We start from the raw sequence: 21,609 nt of genomic DNA, 5'->3' as shown, positions 1-21,609 counted from the left end.
TTCTTAGTTGAAAAATAAGGGCGGGGCTACCATTCCTTAGCAACGCTTGGCTCTCTGGGAGTGGTGGCGGTTGTTTCAATATGGCGGCGGCAGCAAAGAGAAGTGGAAACTCGGGGATATTTTGGAAGAATTTCGGTATATTTACTTTTGTTTGATTTTTTACGCTTCACAGAGTACCTTACGTCCGTACGAGCTTTGCAAATAGGTGGGGGTTTTAAGTGGTCCTGCTTTAGTGCTTTCTTTTTGTGTGAGCAGCTAACAGGAAAGTTGCTGTCTCAATGAAAGGAAGTGGGGCAAAAATGTTAGCTGGCCACTTGAAGTTTAAGTTGTTTACATTTATTTTACTATCAGTGCTGTGAACTCTGTAATCGCACGGTAGCCTCCGGCGAGTCTTAACAGTTCCTAATGTTATTTCAGTATGAATAACACTGAAGAGCATCTAGCAGTAGAAGAAAGGCTAATTTATTGATATATTAGTTTATATATGTTTGAATAATCCCAAGATTTAACTTCATTGAATCTTGGGAGTTTTGAAATGTTGCTTAGCTCAACTGAACTACTATCTCTGTTGCACTGGTAAACTCTTCCAACTTGAGTAGATAGTTTTAACTATCTAGTTTAAGGTGGCAAAAAGGACATCATGGAAAAGCCTGAAATATACTTCATGTATGATCCATTCACGGGGTTATCCATGTTACTTATTAAGATTTGCATGACATTATTATTTCCAAAAAATATTTGGAAAGAATATTTTTATCAGTTCTTGACCAAAGTACAACACCTAGATGTGTGAATCCTGTATAAACACTCCTGTATTTGCTTGTTGTTTCTTTCTGTTAACTGTCTTAGGAGTTGATGGAGGACTGAAAAGTCAGACACCTGCAGGTCTGGACCCAGACAGGATCTATTCGTCCAGAAAAAAAGACACCAAGATCCGAGTGAAGCATTCTACTAATGGCAAAAATCAAGCTTCACTAAAGGCGACGGGGAGAAAGCAAGGCCACTATCAAAGTGATTACTCTGAGAGTTATACTACAGAGGAAGCATTGGGGGATCAAAGGGATTCTGTACCTACAATACACAGCCTCTCTCAGCCCAGTGGTACCCATCTTCCTTTGCCACAGGTAAATCAGTTTCCGGTACATGGTGCGTTTTCTTCTCTCCTCATAGATGACGGAGTTCAGCATGTTAAGGCTGGCAGATTTTCACTTCAACTTTTCGTCGCTAACTCTGTGTACCTCTTAATTGTTATTTACATAGGTGAGCAACAGAACAAAGGGCGACATCTCTCTAAAGGACCTGTGTTTTGAAGACAAAAGGAGAATTGCAAACCTCATTGAAGAGCTAGCCAGGTATGTGAAATCATATGGTAAAGAGCGTCTTTGAAGTGTTGTTCGTAATTAAAGCTCTTTTGGTGTCATAGATTACATGTAGACAGTCTGTCCTTTCCTTATTTTCTAACAATGCGCCTTGCTGGTTTACAGAGTAAGTGAGGAGAAAGAGGAGTCTGTGCAGCGTCTGAAAAATGAACAGGGAAACTTTGAACGTAAGATCCAGGATCTAGAGCAGCAGAACCTGATGATAGCAAAGGAGAGAGAGAGTATCCTTTCAAACTCACTGGCAGAAAATGTTGTAAACAGTTGCTATTTATATGTAATTGGGGGTAATCATTGTGTTTTATAAGTCCTTCAGGTGCTTCTCAGTAACTTAGATCATTATTGAAAAGCTAAATTATTTTAGTAAATCGATTTTAAAACGTTAAACTCGTATATAAGCATTTGCTTCTGATAATTTTGATGATTATGGCTACAGCTAAGGAACTTTTAATACTCAGTTTTAGAAAATGGGAATGTCGCATTAATGAAGCATTTGGCAGAGCAGAGAGGAATCAAATCCTGCTGAAACAGCAAGTGAGTGTAAACTTTGTCTGCAGAGGGAAGCAGGAAGTGGTCCAGAGTTTCCTGATTGGCTGCTGCGCTTACTTTGAACAAGATGAATCATAACAAACCAACACCAGCAGATGACAGGGCTTCCCAATCCATCATTGACTGTACAAAATTCAAACTGGATCTCAAGCATCTTGGATTTTGTCCTTTCTTTCTCCAGACACTGGGACCTTCAATGTAGGTTTTCATTAACTGATGCCATAATCGTTAAAATGAATGGAAACAAACACTTGTATGCCAATTTGTGTATGACGAATTAAAATTAAATACAATTTGCCATGATCCTTATTTAGTGAAATGCACTTTTATAATGTAAAAAGAAAAAAACAAAAAAAAACTACAGCTACAATTCAACTTCCAAAGGTTAGGCTTACATCTTTAGAGATTTGATTTATGAACGTTTGCAGGTCTTTTGTAAGGTTTCGACATGTTGAGTCGATTAGATGTATTAGTAATATTAAGTCAAACATCTCTGAACGACTTTAAGTCTAAGGACTTTGTTCTTATCCTCTATACTATAGAAGATAAGAACAAAATCCTTAGTTTTTTCAATTAGGCAAGTAAGTTTTGTCATTTTTGACATGCAAAGAACAAAAAATTAATGACCAAACACACTAGTGCTGTTAGCTTTAATACAAAATCATATCAAAAATGCCTTTATGCTGTTGATAGTATCAGCACTGCATAAAAACATAAGTTATCAACACTGTTCAAAACAAAAATAACTGTTTATTAATATCAATGCACTTTTATTAAATAAATACTATTTTATTAATGTTTCACAAAGCAATCTGCAGGGGGCAGTGTTGTCTTAAGTAAGGGTACCTCAAGGTCTTGGGCTAGACCCATCAGTCTGACACAAAAAGCAAAGAAATAGATGCATTTAGATTATTTGATGCTTGCTGCGGTTGTCCTTTTTCAATTGCTCGCAGCTTATCCACCGTTGTGCTCAGAATCAATTTCGTGGTTGGAGCCGGTGGTCTTTGCCGTCTAAATTATCTTACGCGAGGTTTGATATTAACTCGGAGGACCATGTTGTTTGCTTTTTCTCTGTGTTTGTTGTAAGCCCTTTCTTATTGCGGGTGCTTGTTGAATACGGAATATTTTTCACTCACCTGGAAAACCTCGAGCCTTTTAACCTGAAAATGTTTTTAAAAGATTACAGTTGTGTTCAATAAATTAGAATAAGGTTAATGCATTTTAGTAACTCAGTTCACTAAGTGAAACACATCATATGCAGACTGATGTTTTCAAGGCTTTACTTGTGTTAACTGTGATGGCTTAAAATCACATTTATTATTTAAATACTACATCATAGCAATATTAAAACATTTACTGCAGAAATGTGGGTCTAGCAAAAACTTTCCTAAATGCCTACTTAAAGGTTGATGTTCTCAAAAGCTACTTCAGTCTGACAAAATGAGGCTTGTTTCTAATTTGATAATATGGATGTCTGTAAGAATTCACAGGTCGGGAGATCATAAGCAGCACAATATATCTCATCATCTTGATTTAATTAAATGAAACAATTATAAAATAGGTAATATGCAGTCTTTTTCCAGTCAATTTTACAACAAGAAGTGTGTCTGAACTCTGCTCATTCATGTTCCCACTCAGGCACCACCTGAGCATTTCCGTCAGTCTGTTTTACATTAAGAAGGCAGCAGAATATGGAGTTTATTTGACCCAGCTGGTAATTTGCACAATTTGCAACAGCAGCGGAGAAAATTGGGAAAGCACAACTTTATTAAAGCCACTTTAGCTTGGAGACTTGGCATTTACAGCTAACTTCTAAACTTCATTAAAAGGTATTTAAGAGGAGAAAGTGTTTGAATCCTAGCACCTTGGGGTATGTGGGGGTGGGGGGATAACGTAGTCTTTAAAGTGTGTGCAAAAGTCAGGAAGGCCCTTCTTAGGAAGAAGGTTCGCGCACTTCTTGGAAAGGTTAAGGAGACACCAAAGGCAAGCGCACTGAGTGAGGGTCTTGTCAAGTCTAATTCCATTACGCCTCAGCTTATCTTATCTAACCAAGACTCAGGGTTGTCTGAGGTATAAAGGATGTGGGACTATACGTTAGCCCCCAGCCACCCAGGATAAGTTAGAAAAGTACCCTTGATATTAGGGATATTCGGCTGACATTTGCAACTGACTGGCATACAGAAGTCAATCTGTGGCAGAGATAGCGTTTTGTACTTAAGGGCGTGTTGGCCTGGGTGGAAATCATTTGGGATTTCTAACGCAGCGTAGACGTCTGGTTTGTTGTTGCTGCTATTTAGTGAGAGGAAACAATATGAAAGGAAACTTGTGGTGTTATAAAAGGCTCCATTAGAGATTACCGGCATAATTCAATTCTGGTTGAGTTTGAATTTACAATGATTAAAATGGATGGATGGATAAAACCCAACTTTAATTAAAAATCGTTTTTGTAATGAGCAATACAAACATTTCACTTTTCATGTGCATCTTGCGTCTTACGAGTTAAACCTAATTTTTATCACAATAATATTTTAGCTTTCCATTGTAGCTTGTAAACATGCTTTTAGGCATTTGCAATGAAATAACATTTTGAGCATTTAAAAAAATACTTGGTCATTTTAGTTTGTATATACTTTACGCATGTATGTAACTTGTTTGGTTGCTAAAGTATTATGAATATAAAGAAAACATTTGTACTAAATAGGATAAAAAGAGAAGAAATGTTGGGGAGGTCAATCATGTTGATATAATTTAGTTCCTCGTTTTCTCTGTGTGCTAAGCAATTGCAAAACCTGCCTGCAAAGATATTTTGGGGGAAAAAATGAACAAAACACGCAGATCTCCAGTCATTTGAGACTAAAGCTGAAGTTCAATTTGGAAGACTGCAAGATTTTTTTAACTTAAAGTCAGGAAGAGTAGTCAATAAAATATCACTACAGGACAATCTTTCATCAAGCCGAGACTCTTTTTTAAAGGTAGAGCTCAACTCTATTATTGCAATATGATTTGTCCTGTGTTGGTGTTAGTTTAGTCTGCCAGACTGGCTCTCTTTTGTCATGATTCCTAATGACTAACAATTCAAAGCGCATGTGAGAGTTGGAAGCATTGTGACAATCACAAAGACAAAGAAAACTGACTTGTTCTCAGATAGATTCTTATTTAAGTTTGATTGTTCCTGACAGCTTATCGACTCAAAAAAAGTGTATATATATATATATATATATATATATATATATATATGGTGCCTGTGGTCATCGGGGCCCTCGGGGCAGTCACCCCCAAACTGGAGCAGTGGCTCAAACAGATCCCAGGAACAACATCAGACATCTCAGTCCAGAAATGTGCAGTTCTAGGCACAGCCAAGATACTGCGCAGAACCCTCAAGCTCCCAGGCCTCTGGTAGAGGACCCGAGCTCAGAGGATGAAAGAGACCACCCACAGAGGGTGAGAAGGGAATTTTTTTTTTTTATATATATATACTTTTGTTTCCCCCCCGAATCAGTGAATTCGCCATACATACAGGCTACCAAGTCGTGCCTACAACAACAACTTTTATGTGTAGGGTAAAGACTCAGTTAGCTATTTTCATTATCAGTTGGATGTTTTAAACAAGGTCTGGAGACCCGCAGATATGCAAGAAGCCATTTAAGAAGAACATATATTTCTTCCATATTTATATTATATATATATATATATATATATATATTTTTTTTTTTTTTAAGCTTATGGAGACGTTTTTCTGGTTTATTCCTGGCTACGAGAAGGCAATAGAGAATGCGACTTGAAGCAGATAACAGGAACACTGAATGAAGTACGGTGAAATTGGTTTGTTTTATGCTTTTGAGCTTCCGGCTTTTCTCATGAAACATTCTGGTTTTGGAAATGTTAGAGTAAAGGGCCCACGTTATCCAGGGCATGCGTATGGAGACAGCTGTTTAAGTAATGGTAGCCATGCTAGGTGTGGCGGGTTTCTCGCCAAAGATGGTTTGAAATGTGAACTTTTGAATAATTTTGTTTTTGTTTTAAAGTAGTAAAGCCTCATTTTGGGGCGACTGTTCTCTCACATGAAATGTGATGTAGCCTCTGCTCATACTATAAATAAATAATGACCGCTCACTGCAGGAAGGCTGAAAGATATTTTGAATGGTGTCCTTATATCGTCTTAGGTTATAGTTCTTTCTATTTACTGCTATTGGCAGCACAAGTTTCAGGATATCAGGCACAAAAATTCTGGTTGCTGCATCTCTTCTCATAACCCCTTAAGGACATTTTTTGAGTGGCTCGATGGCTCCTGCTGTTCACCTCCACAAAAAGGCAATCACTGACAGCACCTTCTCCTATTCAAGAATGTAAACATTGTCATTGTAGGAGTATAAGGTGGAGGAAATGGGGGACACTGGGTCCATCGTCGCCATAAAGTTAGAGTGATAACTGAACCGGAACTATGGAGAGTTTAATTTGTCTGCGTTGCATGATGCACTAAAACTTAGCAAATGTTTTTGATAATTTTGCTTTCTGTACTTTCTTTTTCTTTGTGGGTGCCAAAATATATTTAACAGCCGTAAAACTGCACCTGCTGATGGCTTTCCTGAACTTTCAGTGAGATACAACTTGATCTGTACGAGTCCAAACTTCTGACTCCATCCAGTTGTCATCTATGAATCACAAACATGTCTGTCTGTCGGTGGTTTTGTCAGTTTTCTTCTTCTTTTTCTCTTCTGCTTGAATCCAGACGTGTTTTCACATCTTTCTGAATTCAATTCTCCAGAATCAGTACTATTGAGACGATTATGTAAACTGTCATCTCCTATTACTTCCCTGTCATTTTCTTCCCCACACACTTTTGATGTACTCAACAGCCATCATGCATCAGGCTCTCTGTCCCCCGCTCCCTTTTTGCATCCCTGCTCAGGCTCAATCTGTTTGACACAGAGTACTAAAGCGGGTTTTAAAATACCCCCACTTCCCCTTCCTTCTGTGCAAATTTGTTCCACCTTGAAATGGATTTCATTATTTCATTTGAGGCTCTGCCTGACAGGGAAGTGAATCATTTTGACAGGCTCCATCTGAAGCCTCTTCACTCCAACACCTCGCTTTGGAATATTTTTGGATGGGGAGGGTGTGTGTGTGTGTTATTGTCGGCACTTTGTAGTTAGGATGTAAACTGGGAGTTTGCAAAGTGCTCCCACTGGCTGAGGTCCAAGGCCCTGGGGGAGGGGAAGCATGTTTAGCGTAATGACATCGGTGCTGCAATCAAGTATACTTTACTGAGTGTTTTTAAGACAGAGAAAGTGTAGAAGTGGTATTTGCGTTGGTATGACGAAATGAATTTGGTTTATTTATACGTTTCAAATTTCATATTCTACCTTGGTTTGAGGTAATCTATAGCCGAGGAGGCATGTTCAATCTCCCGCGCTGCATAAACAGACCTCCCAGTGCAGGTTTGCTTGATGTGATGCCCTTGTGATGTCCTTAGGTTTTCCATATAGCGCTGCTTTCATGGAGATCAGCGCAGGCATCCGGGAGCCCGGGTGAGGCTGAGGGTTTAATCAAAGTGTTCTCTCACATTTTCTCAGTGTTTATGGAAGTCGCTACATTGCATTTGCCCGGTGTCTGGTCCTCAATTCAAAGTCATCCTCTCTCTCCTCTCTCCTCCCTCCCTCCCCCGTTTCATTTCCACGGCCTGATTGAAGTCGTCTAACAAGGAAAGTGTTTTCTTATTCAGTGTTCCGCCAACTATTTCTTCAATAAGACTCTACTCTGAACTTTGATTTTCTCTTTAAACGGAAGCTCTTTTTTTTTTTTTGTGCAAATGGATGGTGAGAAAAACTCATCAGATGGGAGAGCATGGCCACCATCATAAAAAGATATGACCTGGAGGAATACACTTTATGGTCAGCCTGGGGGTAGTGTGTGTGCGTGCGCGCTACTTGCTTTGTGCACAACCTGCTTTATTGTTGTGTTTATGTGTGGACTGTTTACTGTGCATGTGGGGAATTTGCACTCTAGTGTCATGAGGTTCTTGTGTGTACGTGTGTTTGTGTCCTAGAACGTCAGAGTTGATTATTGCACGTGTGCGGATGTGCCTGTGTGCAGTCTCCCCATTCTCGTGCTCATTATCTTTGTATGTGTCGGTGTTGGTGTGGTGCTGCCACTGTCATTAGTGGGCTCCTGAGGCACAGCAGTACTCCCGTTCCAGATTAGTTTTCCTCTGGCTGCCAGCTCTCTGTCTGGCAAATAGCCTGGCGTGGCACAGCCCGGCTCAGCTCGACACAGCTTGGCTCAGCCCAGATGGCGAAAAAGCTACATGCCACAACAACAACTTTGATTTTGCTGAATTCTTCCCTCCATTTGTTTGGAGAGTTGAAGCTCTCTCCACCTTTTGTGGTACAGTGAGGATTTAAATTCAGTTTGCAGTTTGCAGGTACAGAGCCAAGAATGCAATGAAGCTAAAAAAAAAAAAATATCAAGGTTTCTTAAGCAGCAAAATGGGACCATCATAAATTATTTCAAACTTTACAGCTCCTTACAAAATGGATTATACCCCATGGACGTTTTCCCATTCAATTACGTTGCACAAAGTTCAATGTATTTCTTTGGGGTTTTATATTTTGCACATTAATAGGGCATAATTGTGAAGTGAAGGGAAAATGTTACATTGTTTAACAGATATTTTCAATAATAGTTGGAAAATTGTAACATATGCAGCTCCCTTGACACTAATTGCCCTAAATAACTAACTTCCAGTGCAGCCGGCTGACTTCAGAGGTCACTTTATTTGTAATTAGTACAAACTCAGTATAAATCCGGCTGTTCTCTGCTTGAAGGGCAAAATTTTTTATGACATGCTGAATTTTAATGAAAAAAATTTTTTAACATTATTTTGTGTTCGCTGGCTTATTCAGCTGACTGAATAAGCAAGGCTGTTAAGGTGATAACTTAAGGAGCTTGTCGAGTGTTTATATTTCAAAACAGAACCACATAAACTGTATTTTGATTTCCTCAATGGACTCTGTTTGGACCGTTTACTTTCCAGTATGGGAATAGCCCTTCCATCTTTATTCTTGCGTCAATGACCAGCAGCACCATCTTGTGGATGGCGGCCAAACTACAGCAGTAAAATAGGCTCCAGCGAACATTATTAGTTATTCGATTGGAAGTCATTTTAATCTAATAAACCATTAATTTATTAGATTAATGGGTTTTCATCTGTGTGTTTAGCTTAACTAAACACACAGGCAGGGTTAAAATAAAATAAATTGCATCATATTCACAGTGGCTCAAAGTACAGGCCCAAGTCCAATTGGGAATCTGTGGTAAAATTTTCCATTCAATCTGACTGAAATTTATTTTAAATCACCTCAAGACCACCTTTCAAAGGCACTGTGTACATTCAAGTGAAAAACAAAATTTATAAGGTTATAATAACCTTGTAACATAAATGTGCAACCATTTATATATGTTTTTTTTTTTGGTTTAATTAATGTCATCTTGTTACCCACGATGTTGGCTAACATCGTGGGTAACAAGATGTTAGCCAACATGGTGGATGTTGGGTAAAGGATATGAAAGACTCACCTGTTCAAGTCAAGTCTCTGCTGTTTGCTACTTAACCTTTGGTCCTCCAGGCCTACAGCTACAATACAAAGAGTGCCAGGAGCTGCTTGGCCTCTACCAGCAGTACCTTTCTGAGCAGCAGGCCAAACTGAACCAGTCCATTGCTCACCTCACTCACCCAGCAACCCTCACTAAGGTAAGGCATGGTGTGTTGTTTATGTACATAATGTCACTATAGTTGGTTCTGAACGAACCGTGTAAAACTGAAGGCTGGGATTGAAGGTCAGTCTTTTTATGACTGATGCTGGTATTTAAATATTTGAAACCAGGGCAGCCAGTTGCAGGAACTTCTGACTCAAAGTTCTCCTTCTGTGTCTTTAGAGAGGTGGTGGAAATATTTCAATTCAGATCTGGTTTGCCACACATGCAGTTCTCCGAAAGTGTGCGCGATTCCCCCAGTAACCGAAGATACATTGGAACTATTTGCTCTGGGACTTTCTACTGATTGTAACTCATTGTTAAGCAAGTTACAGCTGACTGGAGCTGCAGACCGTCCCAGCAGCACACAGAGGGATTGCTGCCCACTGGCTGTCTTTAGGAGTCTGCTGGACAATATCGATGTTTTTAAAATATGGACTGTTGTGGAAAATGCCCAGCTTGACTTGTTTTGACCGGGTGATGTATAATGGTTTCCTCTAGCTGTGACAACATTCAGAGAGCGTCCTCCTTTGACCTCCATCATGTTCTCAGGCACAGATTTGTCATGCTGAATGTGACAGTGAGTCAGAGTTGTTTGTTTGAAGAATACTAACTGAACGAAATGACCTGGTTGTATTTGAACATGCAGCCAGTTCTCTAAAATCTGGAGATTTCTTTTCTACAATCATAAAAAAATTGACTACTTCTCTAACAAGGAAATGAGATTGTAAGCAGCTTAGACATATTGAGGCATTGTAACCTTTTCTTTTTTCAATTATTCGCACTTGTAGTAAAGTACTATTTTATTATCATCTTATGAATACAACCTATATAATCACATCTCTGAACACATTAGTCTAAATTCTTAATGCCTTTTTTTGTTGATCATATTTAAACCACTTTAATTTTTAGCAGCGTAATGCTGCAGCTTTGTGCATGTGAGGTCGTATTCTGAAGTTGTCAATTCGTGACTCAGTGCAAATTTCTCATATCGTCTGTTCTTGAACTGTGACATTTTAAAATGGAGTCAAACAAAAGGGTTCAGGAAAGTAAATTCAGAGTATTTGACCTAACCATATCTAGTCCGTTTCTCTCTCAAGGTGACTTTGTAGAGGCAAAGATGCAACTCGGGGGAAGGCTTCTGTGAGTAATAGTGACTTTGTCAACCTCGTCGTCCCTCAGCGGCTCTGAATAATAAGTGTTTGCTTGCTCTCTGACCCTCAGCAAATTACTCAGTCTCTTCCTCCATTAGAATACGAGGTGGGGCGTTCTTCCCTGTGTTTGGCTCATGATTTCCTTGATCTTGATGTAAATGCCAAGTTTCCTCTTAGTCTGTTAAATTTTACGGTTGTGAAAGATTAGTGGCGCTATAATGTGCAAACACACAGTGTCTGCACACGGTGTGTCCAAACACTGCGGTTCACGTCCGTGCTCCAGCAGCGGCTTGAAACTTTTTGTGGCTGCATACGGCATTAGCTTTCGTTAGTTTGAAAAGTCCTAATGTTGTATAGGAGAATTTGCGTTTTGTTACCCAGCTGTAAATTAAACTTTTATAGAGCAGTCTGTTTTGGCTGAAGCACTTCATTAAACTCTCAGAGGCTTTCTAAATGGGCTTAACAGAACTAATTGTTCTTTTGGTTTCTGTGCAGGTGCTCGGTTCTGAGGAAACCCCCAGCAGGCTCTCTACAAGCAGAGCTAATGGCTCATTCTCTGACAGCTCGTGCATCGGCCTCGCTGCTGCCGAAGCGCAGCAGGCTTCGCTGTACAGGAGCCCTATCGGAAGAAGAGGTGCTGCAGAGACGCTTAGGAACCCTGCCTCTCTTTCCTGTGACAGAGAGTTCAGTCCAAACGACGGGGCAACCAAACGGCACACGAGTCAAAAAAGAGGCTGCAGGCAGCCACGCATATGCTACACATGTGAGCGCTGCCAAGGCAGTTGTCATGACACTGGCTGTGGTACACAGCACAGAAGAGGTGAAAGCAGCTGCTGTCTAGCGAACTGTCATCATGAGTCCTTCACTGCGAGGGAGCATCAAAGGTAATGTTAGTGTTGACGTACAGACTCTTGGAAAAATTATTAATGCTCCCTGTACTGCCTCTATACGCTAGAATCACAAACTTTAGTGTAGGATTTGAGTGTTTTATTTGGAATGTAGTGTCATTTTGAAGTGGAAGAAAAAAGTGTGCTTGATTGATCTGAAAAGTGTGGCATGCATTTGTTTTCAGCCTTAAAAAAATAACAGAAAATGTAATTGTTAAAAGAAAGCTACAACATGCTAACAAGGTGTCTGCAGATCCTTAAAAAAATATTACATTTGTGCATCTAAAATTAAGGTCTAAAATGTCTTAAATTCATAAAAAAAATTTAGTTGGCCTTAAATACAGTAATCACATGTTTTAAATTTGATTGTGGTAGAACTCTTTAAAGTAGTTTTGTTGTCTTGCAGAACTTTTCTGTCAGGCAAAAGTTGCACTCATTTGAAAACATCTTAATTGAGTTCTGTGTCTTGAGGTGGTTGAGGATACCTCTTTTATCTAATATACTCTTACTACCTAGCTAGTTAGCTTTTTTGACTTTATCATAGGTAAGTACAAATTTGATCAGCAGTTGGCTGGACGACGTTTGTTTTTGCCAAGAAAACGTTTAAGTTTGTCACTGTGAAGGTTAAGACTGTAGAGAGCCATTTGCCGTGTGAGAAGCACAAAGTCGGGTTCACAGTTTTTGCTCTCCTTGATTGCAATGCAGCAAGTCCTCCCAACCATCCCCTATATCTACAGTTTTTTCTCTTAAATTTTATTCAATGTGGCATTAAAAAGGTCTTAAAAAGTCTTAAATTTGACTTGCTGAAACCTGCAGATAGCTTGTATAAGACAATTTGCAACAAGATAAAGTCAAAATGGCTTGAAAAGTACTGCAAAAGACTTGCTGTCATTCACTTCCACTTGACAATCACGTGTTATTTTTCGGTCTATCACATTAAATCTTAATATATTACAAAAAACATAGTTTGTTGTTGTAATATAACAAAATGGCGAAAAGCTTAGGGTGGTATGAATATTTTTTTTTCTCTAATTTTGATACACAACCAAACTGGAAACATGTAGATCATGTATTGCATGTGTTTCCATATAGGCTGCCAAGTAGGAATATAATTACTGCAGAAGCAAAGGAAGCCCTGACCAGGCCCCTGCTGGGTCATGAGGACTGGGAGGAGAAACGGCACCAGCTGCTGCTGCAGAAGATGCAGTTGGAGTTGGAGAGGGAGAAGCTGCAGGCACGGCTGGCTGAGCAGGAGGAGCGATTCAGCAGACAGACAGAGCAGCTTCGACAGTCACGACTTCTTCACAGCAGGTAGAACACACAAGCCAAAGAAACACGGCCCGTACGCGGCGACACCGCTGGGAAACGTTTACGGGCTGAAGTTGATGAGTGTTTACTTTTGTTTCTGAATTAACACACACCCAGTCGGTCGCTGTCCGTCCTTCGTATGACGTTTCAAGCGTCAGTCATTGCAGATCTGTTTTTCTGACTTTGTTCTCCCTCGTTTTGATTTGGATCTAACGAACCAGTCCAGTTCAGTACAGCATCTCAAAGAATGCTGGGTCAGAGTCAGAGGGTCCTTCCCACCGAGATTTTCCCTCCACGTAAGTCAAATAATAGTTTCTATCAGACATTAAACCTGTCATCAAATAAGCAGTTCACACCCATCGAATCCTGTAGAACTATTGGGGAAAAAAAAGCAAAAAAACCTTGTGATCTGCAGGTCGTCTGGGAATGTGGAAACTCATTCTGCAGAACAGAATTTGCACGAAAAGACTTCCCAGGCTGTTCCTGCTCCTTCTGCCAGTGGAAAGGGTAAGCCTGTCAGTGCACATAAAAAAAGATCCACTTCATTTCTAACCCTAATGCAGGAGCTGGATACCACTGATTTATTTTTGTTATTCCGTTTGCTTATAAAACCCTATTCTTTTGCTTATAAAACAGAGACTGTATGGTACTTTCTTTAAGCACCATATACTCTTTGTTTCCTGACTTGCTGTTATTTTTTATTTCTTTTACAACAGTTGTGTTTTTTTCTTCACAGATAATCCTTTACAACGGTCTCGAAGGGACATGGCCACATCTCCAGCAAGAACCCCTTCAACACAAAGTTTCCCCACCTCGGTCTCTGTAATCCAAAACATCCCTGAAAACAGGTGAGCAAGTTTTAATGTAATATTATTTAGACTTTTATGAAACATCTTCTGTTTACATTCTTTAGTTTTTCTTTTTTCCTTTTTTTTATTTCTACCATAATCCCTGAACTCACAAATTGTTGAAAAGTAGTAATATTATTTTAGCATGGGTTGTAATAGTTCTTCCATAGTTGTCCTTAGTTTTGTTTGACAAATAATCAGTTCATTAAATGACACTGACATATAGCACACTTTCACCAACAATATGTATATAAAAAGCTGGTAAATGTTTCAATTTCATTTCTTGAGTGCTGATAAAATCTCTGTCATTGCTGAACACTTTTCCCAAAGCTTTTAGGTTGAACTTTTAGGTTGAAACAAAAATAAAGGAGATATGCAAAGGCTTATAATAACGGGAGCCAGGATGAGTTATGGATAGCTGACAGATGGATATGAACCATTAGAGACGCACAGATCAGAATTCTCACTCCTGGTCTTTTTAAAGTTTTGCCGCCACCAGTTGTAGCCAATTCTGATTTCTCTTAACAACCTCAATATAAGACGATATGCAAACTGTTTCAGTTTTTTTTTTCTTGCACTTCTGCCTTGAACAACCTCAGACTGTTTTGATTGGATAATCCTTCTCCTTCGCTCCAAATGTGAGGTTTTACTCTCGTAGTGCTTCTTCTCCAGCAGTAAAATTAGTTTTAAGTTAGATATTTGACAGACATGCTCGTTGTGATTCACTAGAGCCAACCATGGCTTTTCATGCCAGGTGCTGTTAACAGAGAAGGTGGTTAGAAATACTCCATGTGATCACTCCAGAACGCAATGTTTGTTTGGAGTCCATCAACAAATTCCAGTCTGTTGAAAAATGGAAACAAAAGGACCAAAAAAAAAATCTTTAGCATCCTGTAGGAAAAGCTCAGTTAGCATGGCTAGCATTAGAAATCAGTTAGCATGGCTAGCATTAGAAATCAGTAGTCAGTAATAATCAGTAGAGCCCTGCATTAAAGTTTTCCAAAATTCTGCTAAAAAAATCCCAGATATTCAGTGGTTAAAAGATGTCGTAAGAGCAAAAAACCTAAACCAGACCGATTTCGACGTAGTTCATTCAGACTTCCTATTATCTGCTGAAAGTCTCGTTCTTTCTCTAAGCCTAAATAGGCCACAGAGAGGCGCGGTTCCCTTTTAAATTGCCTTTTAGATCTTACACGGCCCTTCTGTATTCATTTGGAAGACCTCAGTTACACTGAAAGTGTCGAAGTTTGAGCCTTCTTCCTCAGGATCAACTTCTTCACTGAAGGGTGTGTGATGTGTGGTATATTATTTGGACTGACTGGAAAAAGATCGGGTTTTCGAGTGTTTGACCAGTCAGTTTCTCATCGCATGTCTGCCTGGCAGTAAAAAATGAGGTGCGCCTTTGACCAGCAGTGTGTTCCTGTGGCTGAATGGAAACATTTAAAGCCACAGCCTCCTGTCAGTCAAATAGCTGCAGGCGGACCCCAGCAGACGGTCAGCGAGACATCGATCTCTATCCGTGGCTCGATTAATTGCAAACCTTCAATTAGCTGTTGCTTATTGAGCACGGAAATGTTTCCACCGTTAGAAGAAGAAAGAAGCGGCTACATTTCAGTCTACTGGTGCGTAGATGTTTATGAACACACTCCCACCACTGACAAAAGTCTGCTTCTTGGATTGAACAAACAACACAAAAGAAATGAACAGATGGGTAAGTTAAATATATCGGTATGATACCAACCATCTGCTGCCAAACCCTAGAAATTCTGCATCAACATTGGCCTTAAAAACACAGTTTTTTTTTGGTCAAGCTCTAATTTAAATGACGGCTCGGCGTCCTTTTGTTCACACGAAGAAACGTAGGATCTAAAAATCAGAATTGCGAGAGGCAATTAACAGCACAAAAAGAAGCTTTCGGTCGGTTTGTTGGGCGAATAACCCCAGATCAGAAACTTGTAGCTACTCATGGAGATAAAGGTGTGGAAAGGGAGGGAGGAAAAACACTGGGGAGATAATTAGTTATATTTTATTAGTTGTTTGTGATTCCTCAAGGCAGTTAGTGTTGTTGTTGTTTTTTTTTACCCCTTGTTCTTCAAAAAAAAAAAAAAAAAGAATCTCCAGCTTAACAACACATAAGGAATACAAATGGAAACTTTAGATCTTGCAGCTTCTCTTTGGCCTGCAGTTGTTGCAGAACTGGTAGCTAAAGGATGATCTTCCTCCGTCAGGCTACGTTCTCGAGCTGTAAGAAGCTAAATGAAGCTTTTTACAGGGCTAGCTTGGTGCTGTGGCCAGCCTGTCAGGAGACATGCTGCGTTCCATTAGTCGGCCTAGCAGGGATCCTGCATCAGGTGTAATTGAACAGACTTGGATGCACACGGTGCCCTCCCTCACTCTCTCCCTCCTCACTCTCTCCCTCCTCTCTCTCTCCCTCTCTCTCTCTTCCTGCCACAGTAATGAGACCGAGACAGGAAGTGTTAGGGAGAGATGTTAAAAGTGTGTTTGAGGGTTCGCACATTGGAAAACATGAAAAATGGGGAGCGAGGAATTGCCAGATTAGGTCCAGATGGAGGAAAATGGAAACGGCGAGAAAGACATAAGAGGTGGAGAGTGTCGGGCTTTAGTCCGAGTCACTAAATGGTAATTAACCCCAGTGCAAAACATCCCACTGCATGCACTTGTGCACATTCTTTACACAGTGGGAGGACTCGTCGGTCGCCGTGGACCTGTAAATTAAAAAGAATAAAATAAAAAATACGAGAAGCTGTGAAGCGTTTCAAAAATGATGTAGACATTTAATAAAACATTATCTCTGCTATATTTTTTAGATCTTTCTCACATTTCTGCAGCCTTTCGTAAAAATGTCTGCTTTTTAATGCAGTGCGTGTAGGATAGTGGAGACTCGCCGTTTTAAAAGACAGTTCTTTAAAACGGCTGAAAGTTTACTACTTGCAACGATTAACTCTTAATCAAAGTGGTGCGTGGTCCAGGTTTAAGCTGGGAGCTCTGGCAGCGGGCCATTAATTCCAACAGGGGACCGAGGGTTTCAGATCTTATTAGCATCCATTTTCACCTCCAAAGCCCATTAAAATAACTACACTGTTAGTTGCACACTGTATTTTTTTACACTAACTATAATGAGGAATTTTGCCTCTAATATGGGTTTTGTGAGTTGTAATCAGTTGATAAATAATTTGATTGAACCCGTTTTTATAGCTGCTGTCTGCTGTTTTTTTTAAGATGGTCTACTTAATTTTTTTCCTTTTTCCTTTCATTCTGTCTCTTTATTTACATTTCTTTCTTCCTTTCTGTCTTTCTGTTTCTTTCTCTCTTTCTTATGTATAATAGAAAACAAATATATGTCCTTTACAGAACAAATACGTTTGAGTCTGTATTTAATTAATCTGTTATAATTTGTCTTCTAATCAAAACATTGTAATAAATAATCAGATCCTACATGCTACAAAGACCAAAAAATAAACCAATGAAACTGTAAGAAGTGAAGTTTTATCTCTGGTAAAGACTTCTGTTCTCTGTCCAGCTGGACAGCAACAGCTCCCTTATGGACATTTAATCTCGACCATTACAATCTTGATGTGTGAATTGCAAATCCAGAGCAGGTGTTAACATTAAGTGACCTCCTTAATCCCTTCATGAATCCTGTGCTAGTTAGTAATGAGACAGTTCCAGCACACCCTGCCCATCTCATCTCCATCTATCCTGCTGTTGCCCGCCTGCTATTGATTGGTTTGGAAATTGTCATGCGGGATATACGCAGCGGCCATTATGGGATTTTTTATTTTTTTTTAATCTTACTGTTTGGACTGCAAATGAAAAGAGGCACCGGGGCGAGACGGCTGTCTTTAAGGAAAGAGACAAGCCAAGAAGGAAGTGCAAGTTCGAAGAAAAGTCTGAATAATTTGTCACGGACAGTAATGATGTTTACATTGTTGAGTGTTTCCAGCATTGTCTTGAAGTTGTATGTATTTCTTTGGATATTATATGATAGACCAACAAAAACAAGTGCAGAAGTGTGAAGAGGAAGGTAAATGATGCACGACCTTTCAGACTCGAGGCCTGAAAAGTATCGTGTGCGTTTATCTTCAGCGGCTTAGAAGGCAGTATACAGACTGACCAAGGAAAACCTATTTTTAAAAAGTGAAATGTAGCCGCTTCATTTTCATAAGAAGCTCAGTCAGATTAAATGTTTGTCCAAAACGAACGAGTTAATCATCCCAACCATTACATAATGTTTTGTTGCTGTGTCTGATCAGTTGTTGTAGTGAAAAAGTTCTGATAAAAATGCTCAATGTCGTTTCCCCAAAGATTATTAGTTAGATTTTGGTCGGATTTTCAAATTCCATCTACACAAAAAAAAAAGAAAAAAAAAAAGAAATCAATAGAAACAAACTGAAAATTATGTGCCGTTTTCTCTCCATGTTACAATTACATTCTTCTTAATGCTGGTCTGTCAAACAAAATCCCAATAAAACACGTTCAACTTTGTAGCTGGAAAAAAAAAAAAAAGAAGAAGTTCAAGGCGTATGAATACTTTGGTAAAGTACTTCGTATGGGATTTTTTTTTTTCCCCCACAAAAGTGAAATACTCAGAGTCCACTTTCTTTTTCATGAAATGTTCTTACTGTATTGAGTTGTTGTGAAGATGGAAGCACTTAAGTATCAACCATCCACTCTTCTTGGATGCCCTCGACATGACCCACTGTTCCAGGTCCAAAGGCATTTTTCCTTTTCTTTTCTTTTTTCCCAGCAATGCCAGAAGCTTGTTTCTTTAACCGCTGACCATCAGAAGCAAAGCAGACTTTCCTGAACTCTATTTGCGGGGAAAGAAAATCTCTGGCAGCTTTTGACTTTTGCAAAACTTCTACATTTTAAAAACTCTGCTCAAGAAAGAAAAGCTGCTCTACAAAAAAACAAAAACAAACAAAAAAAAATCACTTGCTTTTCTCTAAGTCTTCATGCAATCTCTGTGCCTTCGCTTGTCTCTGCTGCCGCCACCCCACCCATGTCTGTTCCCTCGTTCCTACCCAAACTGTACGCCACCCCCCAACCCCCCCCTCCCTCCCCCCCCCCCCACCCCCCACCTCTCGCTTGTTATAGATTGTGACCGCCGGTAAGTGATGCATTATTCATTACAGACATGTCGCTTGTTGATGGATGGCTGTTTGAGAGCCCCGTCCATTAAATAAATCAACAAATAAAAATGCAAATTCTCACATTTCGAGTGAGGCATCCCGTCCAAAGTTCCTCCTTCCCCCCCATCTACACACACTCACGCACACATACACACACATTCCCTCTCTGCCCCGCTTTCTATCTGAAACAGCAGTGCTCATTTCCAGTCCCTCCTATAGAAGCAGACACACATTAGCCACTCTCTCTCTCCCGCTCTCTGTCTTTCTATTTTTTCCCCTGCTGGTTGACGGGGCGCAGACCAAAATAAGGACGACAGATTTACTTCAATTAGCTTCAGCTTTTTTATCCCCATCAGCCATCACCCTTCAGCTCCTTCGCTCTCTTGCTCTCTCGAACTGTACATGCATAAATTAATCCAAAGCAAAATGTAGTCGTATTTTTTTGTCGTTGTTGTTCTTTTTAAAGCTTTTCAGCTACTGATGTGCGTTGCTTTCGATTTAGCTTTAGAACATGACATATCAAGGTCCAAAGCTACGTGCAGAGGAACACCAATATGCACCCTGATTGGAAGCTGCGTCAGTCCGCCGGCCACCTGCATGCATATCAACAAGTGCCTCCCGAAGATCGCCTTTACCTGGGAGAGCTGTGTGCGGAGAGCGGCGCGCGATGCAAATCAATGCAGCTTTAAACGAGCAGAGAATTATGTTGGCAAGATCAGTGGAGCGTGCTTTAAAGAATTCATGTTTTGTATCTGGAATGGCCGTCGTTCGGCTGTGTATACACTGAATAATTTATCAAGCCAGCCAGACTGCGGGATTGAATCTCTATTAGCTTAATCTCCCCCGTTTTGGTTTATTTATTTCGCTGCACACTCCCTCATTTCTATTCCGGGAGAGAAAAACGCCACGTCCTCTCCCACTTATTCTCGCACACCTGCAAAAATCAGATTTTTTGTTTTTCTTCTTCTTTCTTTTTCTGCAGGGACGCCCCAGTGGGTTTGGACTTGTTAACTCTGCTTGTTAGCGTTCCACAGGCATTTCGGCAAGAACGAATTTTTGTTAATACTCAAAAGTGTTTTGCTTTCAGACCGTCTGTGTTAACAAGTGAAAGGTGAATGACAAATTTTCCCCTTGAAGTAGATTTCAGCTTGTCCTATTTTGATCCTTCGGCTTGTGTCGTCCTTTGTTCACTCTGTCCGTCCATCCATTATGAACTTTTGGATTTTTGTTCATCAGGAATACTTCGAAATTTCAGTCTGAAAAAGTTTTGAATTTGTGCTGGAACCTGCTCCGCTAAAATATATCCTGCAAAGCAAATTAAAGTCAGACACATAATAAAAACAATACAAAAACAAAGATAAGGTTTAAACAAAACAAGAAATAAAAAGTGTTGCTTTCTTTCAGGTTGGACCATTCCTTGAGTGAGATTTTGGATGTCTTCAGTCCCGTCTCTGCCCCGAAGCAGTACAAGCCTGCTGCTCGGAGACCCAAGACGGCACAACGCAGTTCAACCCTCTCCGGCCCCAAACCCGGAGGAACGAGCCTGATCACTCCAGGTGGGAACTACTCACACGGCGTTCAGCAGGACCTCGAAGAGAGCCAGATACTGGAAGATATCTTTTTCATCTGCTAACAAAAAGTAAAGCGAGTCACTTGACGTTCACCGATTCGATGATGCCTTTTTATTGTCTTCAATTCTTTCGGAAATTAGGATGAATTTGATTTCTGTCGATCGTGTTCTTATTGGCTACTGTAGTTGTTTTTTTTTTTTTTGTTCTTTTTTTTCCCCTTTTATATGCAAATAAATGTATATTTATTCTGAATTTCCTCTGTTTGTGAGGTGAATTATGTTTTCCCCTGGAATTTTTTTTAACACTGAGCTGCATTTATTGCTTCTGAAGACCTTGGCAATGTAAATGCAAACTGAATCTCATGACTCACAATTGTCCATTCTGAATCTGACTCAATGTATTATGCATAAATCTGCAGCCTCAGTAAATCCCTGGAAATACAAGCCAGTTGCTCCCATTTGCAACCAACACCTTTCCTTCTGTTTCATTACCGAGGAGGTCTGTGTGTGTGTGCGTGTGTGTAGTGATGGGTCGATGAGGCATCATGTATCGTTTCGACACATAGCAAAACCGTGTCGATTCTGTGTCGATACTGTTTCACTCAATACTGACACCTGCTGGACATTAAAAATTCCTACAGGCAACGTGGTGACTTACATAAGATTTAAGTCTTCGTATTTTATTGAATATTATATATTGTATTATGTCATATCTTCAGTTAAATTTAAAATATATTTGATATACAGTCAATAAAAAATGTGAACATGTACCATAAAGTGACAAATTTAAGTGAATGTTTTTGGGATGAGGATGCTTGTGGGCTGTTTCCCCCCCCCCCACAAATTTTTATTTAAAAAAAAAAAAAAAAAAAAAAGGTTTTACAACAGTTTGAAATTTAGCCTGTTACGCTTTTTTGACAAAACTTCTCCTGCTGTAGAAAAAAAATGAAGTAACATTACATTTATAGCAAACCCTTGTTTTTCTTAGGGGTTGTGTTCCAAAAATAACCCG

The 21,609-nt window shown here is 39.7% G+C and overlaps 1 protein-coding gene across 1 annotated transcript; it reads left to right on the top strand.

The window, feature by feature from the left end:
- Positions 1-28: 28 nt before the first annotated feature.
- kiaa1328 (KIAA1328 ortholog) lies at positions 29-21,066 on the top strand. Its single transcript, XM_015025072.1, has 11 exons — positions 29-135; positions 850-1,124; positions 1,261-1,352; positions 1,485-1,600; positions 9,551-9,675; positions 11,327-11,715; positions 12,811-13,029; positions 13,248-13,322; positions 13,442-13,533; positions 13,763-13,874; positions 20,432-21,066. The coding sequence occupies exons 1-11, from the start codon at positions 81-83 to the stop codon at positions 20,658-20,660; spliced, it is 1,779 nt and encodes a 592-aa protein (XP_014880558.1). The 5' UTR covers positions 29-80; the 3' UTR covers positions 20,661-21,066.
- The last annotated feature ends 543 nt before the right edge of the window (positions 21,067-21,609 follow it).

The sequence above is a fragment of the Poecilia latipinna genome, unplaced genomic scaffold (assembly GCF_001443285.1).
Source record: "Poecilia latipinna isolate Pla-1442-1.1 unplaced genomic scaffold, P_latipinna-1.0 Scaffold3936, whole genome shotgun sequence".
In the NCBI taxonomy this organism is placed as follows: domain Eukaryota; kingdom Metazoa; phylum Chordata; class Actinopteri; order Cyprinodontiformes; family Poeciliidae; genus Poecilia; species Poecilia latipinna.
Note: the sequence above shows the minus strand (reverse complement) of the source record. Positions and strands in the feature narration are given on the sequence as shown.

What these genes read in the sequence shown, in the direction of transcription:
- kiaa1328 (XM_015025072.1), top strand. Translation starts at nt 81, where the DNA reads ATGGCGGCGGCAGCAAAGAGAAGTGGAAACTCGGGGATATTTTGGAAG. An exon ending in TCACGACTTCTTCACAGCAG is followed by an intron (nt 13,030 to 13,247) that starts GTAGAACACACA and finishes CTAACGAACCAG; the next exon opens with TCCAGTTCAGTACAGCATCT. An exon ending in TCCTTCTGCCAGTGGAAAGG is followed by an intron (nt 13,534 to 13,762) that starts GTAAGCCTGTCA and finishes TTTTCTTCACAG; the next exon opens with ATAATCCTTTACAACGGTCT.